Source organism: Perognathus longimembris, chromosome 3, assembly GCF_023159225.1.
Source record: "Perognathus longimembris pacificus isolate PPM17 chromosome 3, ASM2315922v1, whole genome shotgun sequence".
Classification (NCBI taxonomy): domain Eukaryota; kingdom Metazoa; phylum Chordata; class Mammalia; order Rodentia; family Heteromyidae; genus Perognathus; species Perognathus longimembris.
The window spans coordinates 62,551,173-62,567,505 of NC_063163.1; the positions used below are offsets into that span (position 1 = coordinate 62,551,173).

Here is a 16,333-nt window from a genome sequence, read left to right on the forward strand (position 1 = left end):
GCAAAAACGTGGAAGTGGATCCTGTGGTTCAAGTGGTAGAGTGTCAGCTCTGAGCTGAAAAAGCTGAAGGACAGGGTCCAAGGGCCCGAGTTTAAGTTCCCCAGTAGAGGCATAAAACTAAACTCAAAACAAAATATGTAGAAAGGAAGGGAGTTGAGGAAATGACATCCGATTCCAGTTGGAGATGTTAGATTGTCCATGTTGTCTGCGCAGCTGTCAGTTCTTTTGCAAGGCTGGCATCTACTTGCTAACTCGTGCCTCCTGAGGGCCTGGCAAACTTTACTTTCCTCCAGAACCTTAAGAGATGCAGAGGAAAGCAAAAGGTTTGCATCATAGTTTACCAACTCCCTGGAGCCTTTACTTTTCCTTCACTCTTCTCCAGAACTTTACTTTTCTCTAACTGCAGAGATGGCAGAAGAAAGCCAAAGGCTTGCCCCGTCGTTGACCAACGTGCATTACCAGCTCAGCGCAGGGGCCGATCCGGGAGCCGTGGTGGTAGTGGGTGAGCCCCCCCCCCCCAACCCCGATGAACACGGTGGGGGTCCCCCAGGCCCTGTGAGGGAGGAGGCCCGCGGGGGGCGGGGGGCAGGTGGCCGCCCTGGCCCGGGGCAGGAAGCGGGGCGGGGCGCCGAGGCCAGCGCCGAGCCCCGGGCCGCAGGCGCCCCGCCCGGGCTGGTATGCGGCCGAGAGTGACGCGGGAGGCGGGGTCACGTGACGCCCGAGGAATGCCAACAATGTAGCGAATGTCCCACTTGGGTCTGCGCGTTGGAACCGCGGCGCGAGCGTCCCGGGAAGATGGAACAGCCGCCGCCCGCGCCGCCGCCGCTGCCGCCCGGGGCTCCCCCGTCCCTGCGGGGCTCGCAGCCTCTGCCGTCGCCCGGTCTCGCGGCGTGTGAGGCCCCGGAGCCGCGGGCCAGGGCGCCCCCGAGGGTGTAGACCGAGCTCCCGGAGGTGAGGGGGGCCGGGGAAGGAGGGAGAAGGGGAGCGCGGGCCTCGCGAGGGCGGCCGGGCGGCCCGGGGAAAGTTTCCACGGGCCGGCGAACCCGGGGCGGGGGGGTGGGTGGAGGGCAGCTCAAGGCGCCCAGCTAGGGGTCCGCGGCGGCCGCGGGGTAGGGAGCGGGCGGCCGAGGAAGTTCGTCAGGACCGGGGTGTGTATGGGGGGGGGGTGGAGGGTGGAGGGGGCGCCCGCCCTCTAGCTCCCGGCTGCGGACGCCCCGCCCGGCCGCGCGCGTCCTCCGTCGCGGGGCCTTCGGGGGAGCCGCGGGCCGGGCTCCCGGGTGGGGGAATCGGAGCGGGCGTCGGGTCGGTAGGGCTGCGCCGCTTTGTTGTGCGCCGTCGGCCCCCGGGTTGCGCCGGGGTCGGGCGGCCTGGGGGTGGGGGGACGCGGGGAGACTCAGGCGGGGCGTGGGGGACGCACCGTCGGCGCCGGGCGCGTCTGCGCCTCCACACGGCCGGCGGGTGGTGAGGAGGCCCTCGGCTTCTACCTAAACGCGGAGTCCGGCGTCTTTGACAGCCCCGGGCCGCCCGATACCACGGCTGTTCCCCCCCCCCCCCCCGCGCACCCCACGGGCCGTCAGGGCCCGACGTGCGCGCCGTCCACCCGGCGCAGGCCTAGTCCGGTGCGGCTCTCCCGGTCCCCGGTCGCCGAGTCCCCCGCCCGCTCACCGCACGAGTTGCGGGAGCTGCGAGCCGCGCTTGCCTTCGTGGCGGGTGAGAACCGGCCGTTGCTTAACACGTCTTTCCAGCGCCCTAATTGAGGCCACTTTTCTGGGACTTGCCTTGTCCGGTCTGATGCAACCTCACCTGCTTGTTAGACGGCTCACCGCCCGACTAATGGGAGGTGCGACCCCCCCCCCCGGGTCCACGGCCTGAGCCTCCACTTCTCGTGTAGCCTGGGGTGCTCGCTCCGGGGTGTGTGCAGCCCGGATCTCCAGAGCCTGGGTTCTAGGTGGGTTATCGGAGGGGGGTCGCCCCTTCCCAAGAAGGTCAAACACACCTGACCTAGGCTGCCACGGGGCAGGGTCCCCTGGTGACCCGAGCTGCCCGCCGCGCATTCGGAGGCCCCCGGGGTAAAAACAAACGTTTGCAAGCATGACCAGGAAAGAGCTTGATTTGTACATGGATCTTGTTCACAAAAAGTTTCAACAACTTTTTACATTTTCGCGCTTCTCTAGGCAAGTGATTATCCTTAAATGTAATCATCTAGGCTTAAAAAAACAAACCAAAAAAACTTAAGCGGGGCGTACTGAATAAAAAACTCACATTCATAGGCCAGCTGCCTTCGACACAAAGTAGTCATCAAATAGTATACTTTTTTTCTAAAAAAGGATCATTTTCCACGCTTATAAGTAAACTTAAATGTACTGAAATTACAACGAAAATGACTGTGATGTGTGTAAACCTTAAGCAGGTGTTCTTAAAATGTAACGCCAGTGGGTGGAGCTCGGGTGGGTCCTTCCCTCCGCCCTTAGTCATGGAAAAAGTCAGTGTTGCTGTTTCTTAGGAAATTTGTATTAATTAGATCCTCGAATATATTTTTAGTTCAATCTCAGCCTAAATCAGAATAATGAGTGCTAAGAGCAAGAAACTAAGTTGCCTTTTATTTTATTTTTCTCTGTAGCAACAGTTATAATAAGGTCATTCAATACAAGAATGCAGAGTGAAAGTGGGTGAAGGTGCTGGCTCACACCTGTAATCCTTAGCTACTCAGAAGGCTGAGATCTGAGGATTGCTGCTAGAAGCCAGCCCAGGAAGGAATGTTCCTGAGACTCTTATCTCCAGTTTATCTCCCAAAATGGGAAGTGGAGCTATGGTTCTAGTGGTAGAACACTACCTTGAGGAAAAAAGCTGAGGAACAGTGCTCAGCCACTGAGTTCAAGCCTCAGCACTGCTATACAGGCCCACCTACACAAACATACACATACAGGGGAGAGAGAGAAAGGGGGGGGAGGGGCAGAGCTATTTAGAAAGTTTGTTTATAAAGAACTGTAAGACATTATGTTTTATTTAGCCTTTTCATAAAATTTGGTTCCATTATCCAGGTACAGAAAACATTGCTGAATGACTCTACCAGCGTTCCTTTGAAATCACTAAACATCAATACATTTCAAAATGTCAAGCAGTTTAAAATAGTATCTAAACACAGATTATGAAAAAATTATTGAGGTGAATTCCTAGAATCTTCGAACTTTTGAACTGAAGGTGATCATTCCTGCTCCTCTATTTACTATGAAATAGTTTTTACAAATGTAAATTGTAGCTGGTTGTATTTCTTTGGAAATCATTACTGGTGAGAGGAACTTTTCCTTGGTGGAAGAGGAATTTATTTACTTATTTATATAATAAGGTGCCTTGTTTTTCAATGCTGAGCTGTAATAAGTCTGCCCTGGACTCCTAAAACCCAGGGTTGAATAGAGTGAGGGTTTAAGGCTGAGAAATTTACTGTAAGTGTATAGGATTTTGGGAAGACTTGTAGGAGGGTAAGAGTATTCTCCTTTTTTTTTTTTTTTTTTGGCCAGTTCTAGACCATGAACTCAGGGCCTGAGCACTGTCCCTGGCTTCTTTTTTGCTCAAGGCTAGCACTCTGCCACTTGAGCCACAGCGCCACTTCTGGCCATTTTCTGTGTATGTGGTGCTGAGGAATCGAACCCAGGGCCTCATGTATATGAGGCAAGCACTCTTGCCACTAGGCCATATTCCCAGCCCCAAGAGTATTCTCTTTAATATTTATTTCATGATCATAATAACATGAAACTTCTAAGCAATATTTCTTTTTTTTTTTTTTTTTTTTGCCAGTCCTGGGCCTTGGACCCAGGGCCTGAGCACTGTCCCTGGCTTCTTTTTGCTCAAGGCTAGCACTCTGCCGCTTGAGTCACAGCGCCACTTCTGGCCATTTTCTGTATATGTGGTGCTGAGGAATCGAACCCAGGGCTTCAAGTATATGAGGCAAGTGCTCTTGCCACTAGGCCATATCCCCAGCCCCAGCAATATTTCTTATTGACTTTAAATGTAGAAGTCTTGAAGAATACAGAAGATAAATTCAATGCACTGAACTTTGTGTTTCTTATAAATCTCTTCTACAGAGGGGTAAGATATCTTACTCTATTGAAGGATCTAGCTTGATTGAAACTGTTAAGAATTCTCTGAATCATCTTCCTTTTAAAGAGCTCCAGGAGCTGGGAATGTGGCTTAGTGGTAGAGTGCTTGCCTAGCATGCATGAAGCCCTGAGTTCGATTCCTCAGTACCACATAAACAAAAAAAGCCAAGAGTGGCTCACGTGGTAGAGTGCTAGCCTTGAGGAAAAGGGTCCCAGGACAGCACCCAGGCCCCGAGTTCAAGCCACCACTGCTCCCCCCACCCCCCCCCCCAAAGAAAAAGAGCTCCAGGGGCCTGTGCCTCCTTGTGTCTGTAATCTTAGCTACTCAGGAGGCTGAGATTGAGGATCCACTGTCGGAAGTCTGCTCAGACAGAAAAATCCCTGAGACCCTTATCTCCAATAAACTACTCAGAAAAAGCTCGAAGTAGTACTGTGGCTCAAGTGGTAGAGCATTATTCTTGAACACAAAGAGGCTCTGGATAGAGCTCAGGCCCTGAGCTCAAGCCCTTGACTGGCAACCCCCCCAAAATAAACAACCCTCAGTTGCTTAGTAAATTCTCTGAATTGGCTGGGCCTCCCAGTTGCTCAAGGCAGGGCACCGTTCCTATTGTGTCCTAGGCTCCACAGCTCTCAGAGGGACTTGTGAAGGGACTGGGTGAAGGGAGCTGTGGTTGTGGCATTAATTGTCAGTGTTGTAAAGGCCAACAACATTTGATTTACTGCTTCATTTTGAAAGTATTAGTACAGCAGTAATGTTGGGAATAAAGATAATTGGTCATGCTAAAATTAGGATGGAAATTTGGCATTGCTTAATGCTTGCCATTCACACCCACCCCCTTCCCAAAGACTTTATGTCAGTTACTGTCTAAACCTTGTCAAGTAAATTGTGAGAATGGCTTGTAAAGTTAATTAACAAATATTTTTTGTTGGTGAGCTGACAGTTGACATACATAGAATCTTTTTTTTTTTTTTTAAGGAAGAATGAAAAAGGCTCCTGTTTCATAGCAGGAGTTTACATTTGTGTTCTACACTAATGGTTAATGATATTGTGGCAGACTCTAATGAAGGATTGTTAGAATCTTCTTAAAGAATGTTGGTTGGATTTTGGGTGGAGTGGGCTGGTTTGGGTATGGAGCCTCACTGCCTGCAGGCAGTTATCTTGAGCCAGAATGCTAAGGGGCTCAGCTATGTTCATTGTTGGATTAACTCCCTCCTACTACCCCCATGACTTACCTCTGTTTTCTTCATTAAATGTCCCTAGGCAGCACCTGCCCTGTTCCCACATTGTCTGCCTGTTCAGCTTTCCCTTCTGTGTTGAAGCCTTTTCACAGGAAGTGCTGACTCCAAGAATAGTTTTGAACTTCCTCCATCAAATCATAGCCTTTCCAGTTTGGGTGCAGCATTCCTTGCTCTAGAAGGGTTTCTCCAAACAATTCCAACATCTCCCTGCAGAATCAGATTCCTCTATAGAAACAGGCAGAGCACAGGGATTCTTTGGACATAAACTGTATTTGTTACCCTGCCAGTGGCAGTGGTTCTCAGATGCTCTAATACTCTAGCTGGGGCATATCTCAAAACCCCGAGGAGTAGATGTAGAGGCAGAGGCTGCTCAAAGATTAAGAAACTGCTTGGTTTTTGCCTGGACTGTGCAACTGTTTGCTGTTAGGAACATTGGAAATAACTATTAGGAAGTTCAGCTACAACTTGGTTTTTGCACTGTTTACTTATGCATTGGTATTTACATAATCTGTGTCATGCAAATATCAGATACAAAGCCTTGTAAAAGAAAATGTGGCAGGATGTAGCTGCTCTGGTTTGTATTCCCAGCTACTCAGGAAATAGAGATTGGAAGTTGGATACCATAGGGAAAGTTAACATAAAAACTAAGCGGAAGCTGAGTGCCATGGCTCAAACCTGTAATCCCAATTATGAAGGAAGTTTGGGATCACAGATCTGAGGCCATCTAGGTCAGAATGCAGAAAAGTTTATCTGCACAGGCCAAGAGGTAGAGCAAAGCCCCAAACCCAAACCAGAAGGGTATGGTGGTATCTGGGAGAAGGTGGTAGCAAGAATGCATTTCCTAGGCCACTCCAACAAGTATGAGACTGAAAACAAAAACAAAACAAAACAAAAAACCCTAAAAGCAAAAGGATTGTGAGCATGGCTCAGCGTAACTTAGTGGAAGCCTCAGTCCTTTCCCTCATCCCCACCCCAAATGGCCTGGACATGTAGCATAAGCAGTCGAGAGCCTGCTTGGAAAGTACAGAGCCCTAAGTTCAAACCTCTAGACTGTAAACTTGTTTAAAAGTGAGACCCTGAGGGTTGGAGAAATAAAAAGTGAGACCTTGTTCTTACCTGGGTGAAGCGTCTTCAAACACAGTGTCTGGTGTCCTTAAGGACCTGGGAAACCCACAGAGAGCCTGGTGCTAGTGATAACTTCTTAGACAGTGGGAGTTCTCAGCAGAATAGTAGCCATAAATCCCCAGAGGAATGCAATTTCTGCTTTCCCCAAGGACCATCATTATGAGGGGCAGACCATGGCCTGTGGTTTCCTGGCCAGGACAGTGCTGTAGTAGTATATCCACCTGCCTCAAGGCTTGGCCCATCCGATTTCGCTAGTTAATTATAGTAGGATGTGGTTTAAATAATAACTGGAATTTTAGGACTAAGAAATTGTTTTTCAGCTGGATTCTGATGACTCACACCTGTGATCTTAGCTACTCTGGAAGCTGAGATCTAAGGATCGCAGTTGAAAGCCAGCCGGGGCAAGAAAGTCTGTGAGACTCTTATCTCTGGTTAACCACCAGAAAACCAGAAGTGGCACTGTGGGTGAAAGTGGTAGAGTGCCAGCCTTGCGAAAAAGAGCTCAGAGACAGTGCCCAGGCCCTGAGTCCAGCCCCAGGATTGACAAAAAAAAAAAAAAAAAAAAAGTACGTTTTTCAGAAAATTCCCCTTCCAAAGCAAACATTTCATTTGCTGGTATATATAGTTATAATCCCAGTACTTAGGAGACTGAGGCAGGAAGAGAGACTGAGAGGCCAACTTGGTCTACATAGGAAGAACTTGCCTCAGAAACAAACAGCTGGGTGTGGGTGACTCACACCTGTAATCTTATCTTCTCTGGAGGCTGAGAGCTAAGGATCATAGTTTCAAGCCAGCCTGGGCAGACAAACCCAAGAGACTCATCTCCAATTAACCACTAAAAGCTAGAAGTGGAGCTGTGGCTCAACTAGTAGAGCACTAGCCTTGAGCATAAAAGCTCAGGAACAATGTCCAGGCTCTGAGTTTCAAGATCCAGGACCAGAGTGCAACACACACAACCCCACCAATGTGTGTCAGTAGAGGGCCATGAGATAGGGGTTTGGTTAGTTTCATGGGTGTACTTCATGTGTGTTTGGCAGCCCATGTGGGGTTTTGAAGCACTAGGAGAGGTTCAAGTATGAATTCTTGAACATCTGGTATCAATTTTCAGGTTTGGATTGAGGCTTGGAGTTGGGTTTAATAGGATCAAATGAAAGGGATGGTTAAACTACTGTACCTGTAGTATTTGCATGGCCACTTATACTATAAACGTGGATTTGGCGGTGGGCTCCATATTTGAGAATGAAGTATTTCTGGTTTTGAATAACTCTGTGTGTGTGTGCGCGCGTGTGTTTGTGTGTGTATATCTGTCTATCTTGGGACTTGAACTCAGAGCCTGGGTGCTGTCCCTGAGCCCCTGTGCTCCAGGCTAGCACTTGAGCCACAGTTCTACTTCTGGCTTTTTATGGCTAATTGGAAATAAGAGTTTCATGGACTTTTCTGCCTGGGCTGGCTTTGAACTGAGATCCTCATATTTCAGCCTCCTGAGAGGCTAAGATTATAGTTGTGAGCCACCAGCACCTGGTGTTTTTGAGTATATCATAGTTTGGCTTAATGTATATTTAAATCATCTGATAGTTTAATGATACCCTCATTCTCCAGTATATATCACTAAGGGTGGTCCTTAACCAAGGACAGGTTATTTATTATTAAAATGTTAGAGCAGGGCTGGGGATATAGCCTAGTGGCAAGAGTGCCTGCCTTGGATACACGAGGCCCTAGGTTCGATTCCCCAGCACCACATATACAGAAAACGGCCAGAAGCGGCGCTGTGGCTCAAGTAGCAGAGTGCTAGCCTTGAGCGGGAAGAAGCCAGGGACAGTGCTCAGGCCCTGAGTCCAAGGCCCAGGACTGGCCAAAAAAAAAAAAAATGTTAGAGCAGTCTATCAGTAGTTTATCTTCCCCTGTAGTCTTAATCTGAGTAGATGTCAAATTAAAGATGTCGGATTGGGGGCTGGGGATATGGCCTAGTGGCAAGAGTGCCTGCCTCATATACATGAGGCCCTGGGTTCGATTTCCCAGCACCACATATACAGCAAATGGCCAGAAGTGGCACTGTGGCTCAAGTGGCAGAGTGCTAGCCTTGAGCAAAAAAGAAGCCAGGGACAGTGCTCAGGCCCAGAGTCCAAGCCCCAGGACTGGCCAAAAAAAAAAAAAAAAAAAAAAAAAGATGTCGGATTAAGTAGCCTGAAAAATTCCTTCAGAAATTCACAATTTGGCTATGAAATCAACCCTCTACAAACTAAGCAGTTTAAAGATGCCAAGCTGAGAAAATAGTTTTTGCTCTTAACTAAATGGAAGGGCTTCCTCCTTTTCGAATTATTCAGGATACCTGTAAGTGCTGTCACAGGGACAATTCCCCGGGTGTTCCCACGACTAGCACTTCCTGTGAGATGGAGAGTTGGGAAGAACATAGGATGGTACACTTAACTCCCTCCCCACTGAGGACCACTAGTTGGCAGTTAGTTTATGGAGTGTCCTTGAAAATCCTCTCAACCTTATGTTTGGAAATTTTTCCTAAGACAAGGGTATAGGAGAAAAAAACAAACCCAGGCTTATGATTGTACTGCTGTTTTTAGGGTATAGCCACTTGGGATATCTTAAGTCATACTTTACTCCAGACACTAACAGGGGATTGTCCAGTCTCTCCTACCCTGCTGGATTTTGTGCTTGGAATGTCTGCGAGGCATGTGAGTGCGCGGCTGTATGTTGGATGGCAGCTGCTACCCCCACTGTGTTTTCATTCTGTGTGATTAGGGGTTGAATGTGAACCCACACTGGCTGGGGCTTTTGCTCTACTCTTAGTAACCAGTGTGTAAGGCTGAGCTTTTCATTGGTGGAGCTGTGTTCTTTAGAAAGACAACCATTAGGGCTGGGAATATGGCCTAGTGGCAAGAGTGCTTGCCTCCTACACAGGAAGCTCTCGGTTCGATTCCCCAGCACCACATATATATGGAAAACGGCCAGAAGGGGCGCTGTGGCTTAGGTGGCAGAATGCTAGCCATGAGTGGGAAGAAGCCAGGGATAGTGCTCAGGCCCTGAGTCCAAGGCCCAGGACTGGCCAAAAAAAAAAAAAAAAGAAAGACAACCATTACTTGAAGACAAATTAGTTAGATATGAATAGTTAGGTGATGCCCCCCACCCCTTTTTTCTGGAGCTTGAACTTAGGGTCTGGGCACTATCCATGAGCTTCTTTGGCTCAAGACAAGCACTCTATCACTTGAACCAGAACTCCATTTCTGGCTTTTTTGGGGGTACTTTATTGGAGATAAGAGTCTTAAAGACTTTTTTTTTTGCCCTTGCTGGCTTCGAACCGTGATCCACTTCTTAGCCTCCTGAGTAGGTAGGATTACAGGCATGAGCCATCAGCACCTGGACCATTTCTCCATTTTTTTAAAAAATGGAAGAAAAATAAACACTATTTATAAAAATATAATTCAATCTAGTATTGCTGCAAATATCAGTACCTTTAAATCTTTTTTATTGAACTCTTCAAAGATAGCTTCCTAGTAACCTCTATTTTTTTTTTTTTTTTTGAGGCGAGGGAGTAGTTTTTTGTTTTTCTTTTTTGGCCAGTCCTGGGGCTTGGACTCAGGGCCTGAGCACTGTCCCTGGCTTCTCTTTGCTCAAGCCTAGCACTCTGCCACTTGAGCCACAGCGCCACTTCTGGCCATTTTCTGTATATGTGGTGCTGGGGAATTGAACCCAGGGCCTCATGTATACGAGGCAAGTACTCTTGCCACTAGGCCATATCCCCAGCCCCTGATTTTTTTTTTTTTTTGAGAGAAAAAATCTTTCTGTGTGTCCAGACTGGCTTTACACTTGTGATCCTCCTACCTCTGCTTCCTAAATGGTGGGATTCAGGCATCCTATCATGCCTGACTCCGATTCTCCTTTCTATCTCTAAATTTGTCTACTCCAATAAGTCACATTTATGACAATATTTGTCAATTTGTGACTGGCTTTGCTTGAGGTCCATCCATGTTGTGCCCCATGATAGTGCATTCTACTTATGGCTGAGTAATATGCTATAGTCATGTGACTTTTTTTTTTTTTTTTGGCCAGTCCTGGGGTTTGAACTCAGGGACTGAGCACTGTCCCTGAGCTTCTTTTGCTCCAGGCTAAGCACTCTACCACTTGAGCCATAGCACCACTTCTGGCTTTTACTGTGTATGTGGTACTGAGAAATCAAATCCAGAGCTTCGTACATGCTAGGCAAGCACTCTACCACTAAGCTACCTTCCCTGTCCAATCATGTCTTTTGATAACAGCCCTGTGAGAATGTCTCTTGGGCGTTTTTCATGTGGCCTTACATGTTAACTTCAGAGAAAGAACACTCTGTTGATGGGGCCCTTTCCTAGCACAGCCTGCTGCTCTGTGATCTACAGCCCCTCTTCAGGTCTCTGGGGTGGCAGGCTTCATCCTGGTTGTGGACCTGAGGCCCTCATGAATCTGTTATTCAACAGCTGCATGCGGGCCTGTGTGACTGACTTCCGAACAGCCGAAAGGGGTGGACAGACAGATGCTCATACCCTCACTATGCTCATAGTTCAGGTCATTCAGGAGACACAGTGCTCAGTCTTAGACATAGTGGTCATACTGTTAGGGGGACAGTGGGAGACAGATGGACAGTGTAGTCTCTTAGCTTAGGTGGTCAGAAGGCCCTGTGGTGGGGCTTGGAGCTGAGAAATGACTAGGAATGGGCCAGATGGATGGTGGAGTTGTTCCCGGCAGTGAACAGTCCGGCTCCCTTCCAGAAGGAAAGGAGGACCTGGTTGGTGCCTTTAACTTGTTCAGCTGAGACCTGGTGATGAGGCCACAGTCGCCTCTGTGACTCCTGAAGTGTTTACAGAGCTGAGCAGCCTGGCCCCTCGCTGAGGCACATGTGTCAGCAGTCTAACACCTAGAACCTGCTTTCCTTCTCTGCTTTTCTCTCAAGCCTGCTTGAGGGTATCGTTACTCTCTCTGCACTGTTTTTGATCATTGATTTTAAAGGGGGTCACTTGGAGGGCATATGACATATCTGTTTGTATGTTTACTGTGGTACGTTTCTCACTAAGTCTGTGTGAAATTTGCCCTAGTCTTATCTCCTCCCCGATTGAAGCCTTTTTTTTTGGCCTAACTCATTTTACCTGAATCCTTAATTAATATGTTAACTGTGTATCACTATGTCAAAATGAGCATACTCAACTTGAAGAAAGATTTGTGGTATTAGGGTTTGTCTCTGAGTGGGCCACAGGTATGTATGTGTACAACACTCTGTAAGGGTAGTTTGTGTTTGTGTACAATGAGAGCATGGCACATACATTTATAAGGAAGAGTTGCCTCTTTCTTGTCACCCAGAGTCAACTGTATTCATTAAGGATGGAAAGAATTTGTTTGACTCATGGTTTCAGATGGTTCAGTCCATGGTGGCTTGCTCCTATGTGCTTAGGCAGAACATCATGGCTGCAAAAGTGTGTGGAAGAAGTTTTGAATTTCATGGCAGACAGGAAGCAGAGAGTGACAGGACTGAGGACAGGGTATACAAAGACATGGCCCTAGGAAGTGCCTCAACTAGGTTCCGCCTTCGGAACTTTCTACCCCTTCCCCAAATAATGTCATCAGCTGAGCCTATGGAGTCATTTTTGAGTTCAAACCACACCAGCCACCACAGATTCTGTCATAATGGTGTGGAAAAGCAAGGTGTTGGACAGGTCTTGCTCCTCAGCCCCCTGCCCCCTTCAACAGTGGCATCATGTGTGATAGGTAGGCCCCAGGTGGAGGGGCCCCAACGTCCAGTGGTAGGAGCAATGACAGGTTATGGGGGATTCCTGTGGTGGGATTGTTCTCAGTGCTCAGTGACAGTGCATATAGATGAGCAAACAAAATGCATGAAATAAGTGAAAAAAAAGTACATAATGCACAATTCCACACATATAGAGTCCAAACTGGTATTAGATGTTCTGAAGGGGGTTCCCACAAAGCCTAGACTGAAGGGCTTCTGGGCCATGGTCATGATTCTCCTCTTGAAACTGATGCTGTTCAGCCATGTGTGAACTCATGGGTGGTGGTTAGCTTCATGATTTATGTGCTTTCAAACACATATGTGAGCTGGGTGCCAGTGGCTCACACCTGTATGTAATCCTATCTACTCAGGAGGCTGAGATCTGAGGATCATAGTTTGAAGCCAGCCTGGGTAGGAAAAGTCCATGAAACTCTTACCTACAATTAGCCACCAAAAAAACAGAAGTGGAGCTGTGGCTCAAGCAGTAAAGTTCCAATTTTAAGCAGAAAAAGCTTAAGGGCGAATGTAAGGTCCGGAGTTCAAGCCCCAGTTCCAGCATAAAATAATAAAAATGAGATGTGTGAAACAAGATTGTTCCCACTCCATAAAGAAAGCTTCCCTCGGGCTGGGGATATGGCCTAGTGGCAAGAGTGCCTGCCTCATATACATGAGGCCCTGGGTTCGATTCCCCAGCACCACATATACAGAAAATGGCCAGAAGTGGCGCTGTGGCTCAAGTGGCAGAGTGCTAGCCTTGAGCAAAAAGAAGCCAGGGACAGTGCTCTGGCCCTGAGTCTAAGCCCCAGGACTGGCCAAAAAAAAAAAAAAAAGAAAGCTTCCCTCTCTCAGAGCCAATTCTAGGAGCGAGCTTCAATCATAACTCACCAGAGCATCCTTCAGCTACTTGAGTCTCCCCCTCTGCTGGTTTGAGTGGGAGAAGGTGGCTCCTGGTCCTGGCTTTCATTCAGACTTTCTCATGGCTCTTTTCCTAGTTCTTTTTTTTGGACCTTAGGGGAGTAAAAAGTAGCTTGCTCTTCTCTGCAGGCTGAGAGTATCATTTGTTGGTAAAGTGAGACTGTCACATACTATGATTCTCCTGAGAAATGTCCACATAAAGAGAATTGAGCTGTGCAGTCCCTGAAAGGAGAATGGTGAGTGAACTTACCACTATATGGAGAGACTCTGGGGAAAGGTCTCATTTTCCATCTAGGTTTTTAAGCACAGCCCTTGTGCTTAATGCTAGGTCATGGAGCCTCTCTCCCTGATCTGTGGTCCACCAGCAGTGCTGACCCTCCAGTCTCCAGTGGCTTCCAGGCTCACTTCTCTGGACGGTGATGCTGTCCACATCCTCTGCAGACTGACCATGAAGGCCTGTGCAGCATATCTGAACACTCACAGATTCTCTCTGTCCTGGTTCCTCCTGGAAAGCCCCACCCCCATCCCACCCAGAAGATCTGAGGAAAGCAGAACCTACAGTCTTCACTTTTTTCTTCTGTGCCTGTCTTTCCTCCAGCTCCAGTTCCATTCTTTCCAGGGGCTCACATTTGTGTATCTCTACTTTAAATCCTTTTCCCCTTCTTTCTCCCACTTTTTTTCCACCCTTTTTTTTGGTGTGTGTGTGTGTGTGTGTGTGTGTGTGTGTGTTTGTTGTTGTTGTTTTGGTCAGTCATGGGGCTTGAACTCTGAGCCTGGGTATTTTCTCTGAGCTCTTCAGCTCAAGGCTAACACTCTACCACTTGAGCTACAGTGCCACTTCCGGTTTTCCGATGGTTAATTGGCAATAAGAGTCTCACAGACTTTTCTGCCTGGGCTAACTTTGAACTGTGATCCTCAGATCTCAGCCTCTGAGTAGCTAGGACTACAGGCATGATCCACTGGTACCCAGCTCTCCCATCTTTTTATATGGCCTTGTCCCTCAGATAGGGAGGCTCTTTCTTTGCAGCTCCTTATTACCCTTACCCACCTTGTCCTCACCTCTCTCACTCAGCTGTACGCTTGATAAAAGGTGCAGTTTTGCTTATTCCTCCCATCCGTGACTGTTTGAACTTCATAGTGGTGTATACCCTTGGGAGGCTGAGGCCGGAGGATGGTGAGTTCAAGGCCAGCCTGGGCTGCATGGTGAGACCTTGCCTTATCCACCACCCCTCCCCCCCAAAAAAAGTTTGCAAAGTAGACAGGGTAGATGCTGGGCAGCTGTGGATGGAGAAGTTGGAATGAGCACATTTTTACCATGAGGATACCTTCCTGCTGTCAGGCCCTTCCCTTACACTGCTTGTTGTGAAGGTAGTATGGTGTATGTTTTCTCTATTTCAATTTTCAAAGAAAGAGAAGTAAACAAGAGATTGTAAACCAAATGATTAGTTATAAATTCCTACCAGAAAAGAAATAACCTTCCCATAAATTCCTAGACATCCGACTCACTCCTTGGAGTCTCCCTCCATCCTCAGTAGGCTCTTAGGAATCTCCATTTTTGTTGAAATATGAGTTTATGGTTTTAGGAAAATCAATTCTTTCAAAAACATATGCTCAGACCAGGAAGTTACTGAAAATGATGGTTGCAAATGTGCCCCATTTTACATGCATTAAGCAGAAATCTAGGCTTCTGGGCCAAGGCCAGCAATGAGGCCCTGGGGAACCTTTGCTCTCTCGGGTACCATAGCTCACTATCTGTACAGTTTTACACAATTGTTTGAGTGACCTAAAATACTAGAACTTGCATATTAAAATAGAAGGTTTGTGTGGGAAGTCAGATTCTGCCTTCTCAGTTACACTGAGAAAGTAGATGGTTAAAACTGTGAAGATCACTGTCCTCCTCTAAGGAGGGAATAAAAATTTAAGTGCCATTTTATAGTGTTTTCTGATGTAATACTGTGCAATAGAGCATATAAGTTAATCACATAAAACTCTGGACATTGCCTGGCCTGTAGTAAGTACTGGGTAAATGGTAGCATTAACAGTATATGAAACCACAAATAAACATTTTTCTCCTTTCTCTTTTCTCCCTCTCCCTCCCCTAGAAAGTGGTGGTCTATAAGATGAAGACTCTGGAAAATTGTAGATTCTCTATAGGAACTACAAAATTTGAAGGAAAGAAAAATTTCAAAAGGAAATTTTTTGAATGTATGTTTACAACTAATTGACTATTGAAAGTTTTTTTTTTTTTTAATAATAGACCCTTTGAGAAGATTGTATTTATGGTAAAAGGAAGTGGGACTAACAATGAGGCCAAAGACTTTTCCTGCCACAACTTATTCTGGAAATAGCCGGCAGCGACTACAAGAGATCCGAGAGGGGTTAAAGCAGCCCCCCAAGCCTTCGACCCAGGGGCTGCCCGTGGGACCAAACAGTGATGCTTCTCTGGATGCCAAAGTCCTGGGGAGCAAAGATGCTGCCAGGCAGCAGCAGATGAGAGCCACCCCAAAGTTTGGACCTTACCAGAAAGCCCTCAGGGAAATCAGATATTCCCTACTGCCTTTCGCCAATGAATCCGGCACTTCAACAGCTGCGGAGGTAAACCGGCAAATGCTTCAGGAGCTGGTGAATGCGGGATGTGACCAGGTGGGTGTAGACCTTGTTCAAGCTTCCATGGGGGCAGGCACAGTGAGTACCCGTCATGGGGACCACACTGGGATGGCTAGAATCCTCTCGCAGTTATTCCAAGGCTTTGATAATATTCAGAGAAAAGTGTTATCACATGAAAACCAGCAGACTTTTTTTTTTTTGCATTACTGAACTGTTATCTACCATCTCTCACAGAGTCTGTAGCTGCTTTTCCTTCCTTTTTAAGGCAGGATCCACAATGTTCTAAACTCTCCTGAGATTGTACCTTGTGCACTTATTCTGTGTGTGTGTGTATGTGTGCGTATGCCCACATGAGGGTATGTGTGTATTTTACTGGGATAGAACTCAGTGCTGTACCCGAGCTGTACCCACAGCTCATTTCTGTTCTGATGAAGATGAGAGGGGCTTTTCTACTTAGCCCTTTCTTTGGAGGTTTATTTAGGATAATTCTGAGCTGTCCTAGGGAAGGGGCTAGCTCTCTTCCTTTGTTTTTTTACTCCCCGTAAGAGTGTTGATTAGGGCTAGGAATATGGCCTAGTGGCAAGAG

General features: G+C 47.5%; 1 protein-coding gene and 1 long non-coding RNA gene across 2 annotated transcripts in view; one reads left to right on the plus strand and one right to left on the minus strand.

Moving 5' to 3' along the window:
• The first annotated feature begins 667 nt into the window (after positions 1–667).
• Lats2 (large tumor suppressor kinase 2) overlaps positions 668–16,333 on the plus strand; it is a 78,963-nt gene continuing 63,297 nt past the window's right edge. Inside the window, exons 1-2 of the mRNA XM_048341661.1 lie at positions 668–951; positions 15,243–15,783. Coding sequence (XP_048197618.1) covers positions 15,445–15,783 — 339 coding nt within the window. The 5' untranslated portion in view covers positions 668–951; positions 15,243–15,444. The remainder of the gene's footprint in view (positions 952–15,242; positions 15,784–16,333) is intronic.
• Positions 1,948–2,751, minus strand: LOC125348439. Its single transcript, XR_007210369.1, has 2 exons — positions 2,355–2,751; positions 1,948–2,318 (listed from the first exon to the last, which is right to left on the minus strand). It is a non-coding gene; the product is annotated as an uncharacterized LOC125348439 (long non-coding RNA).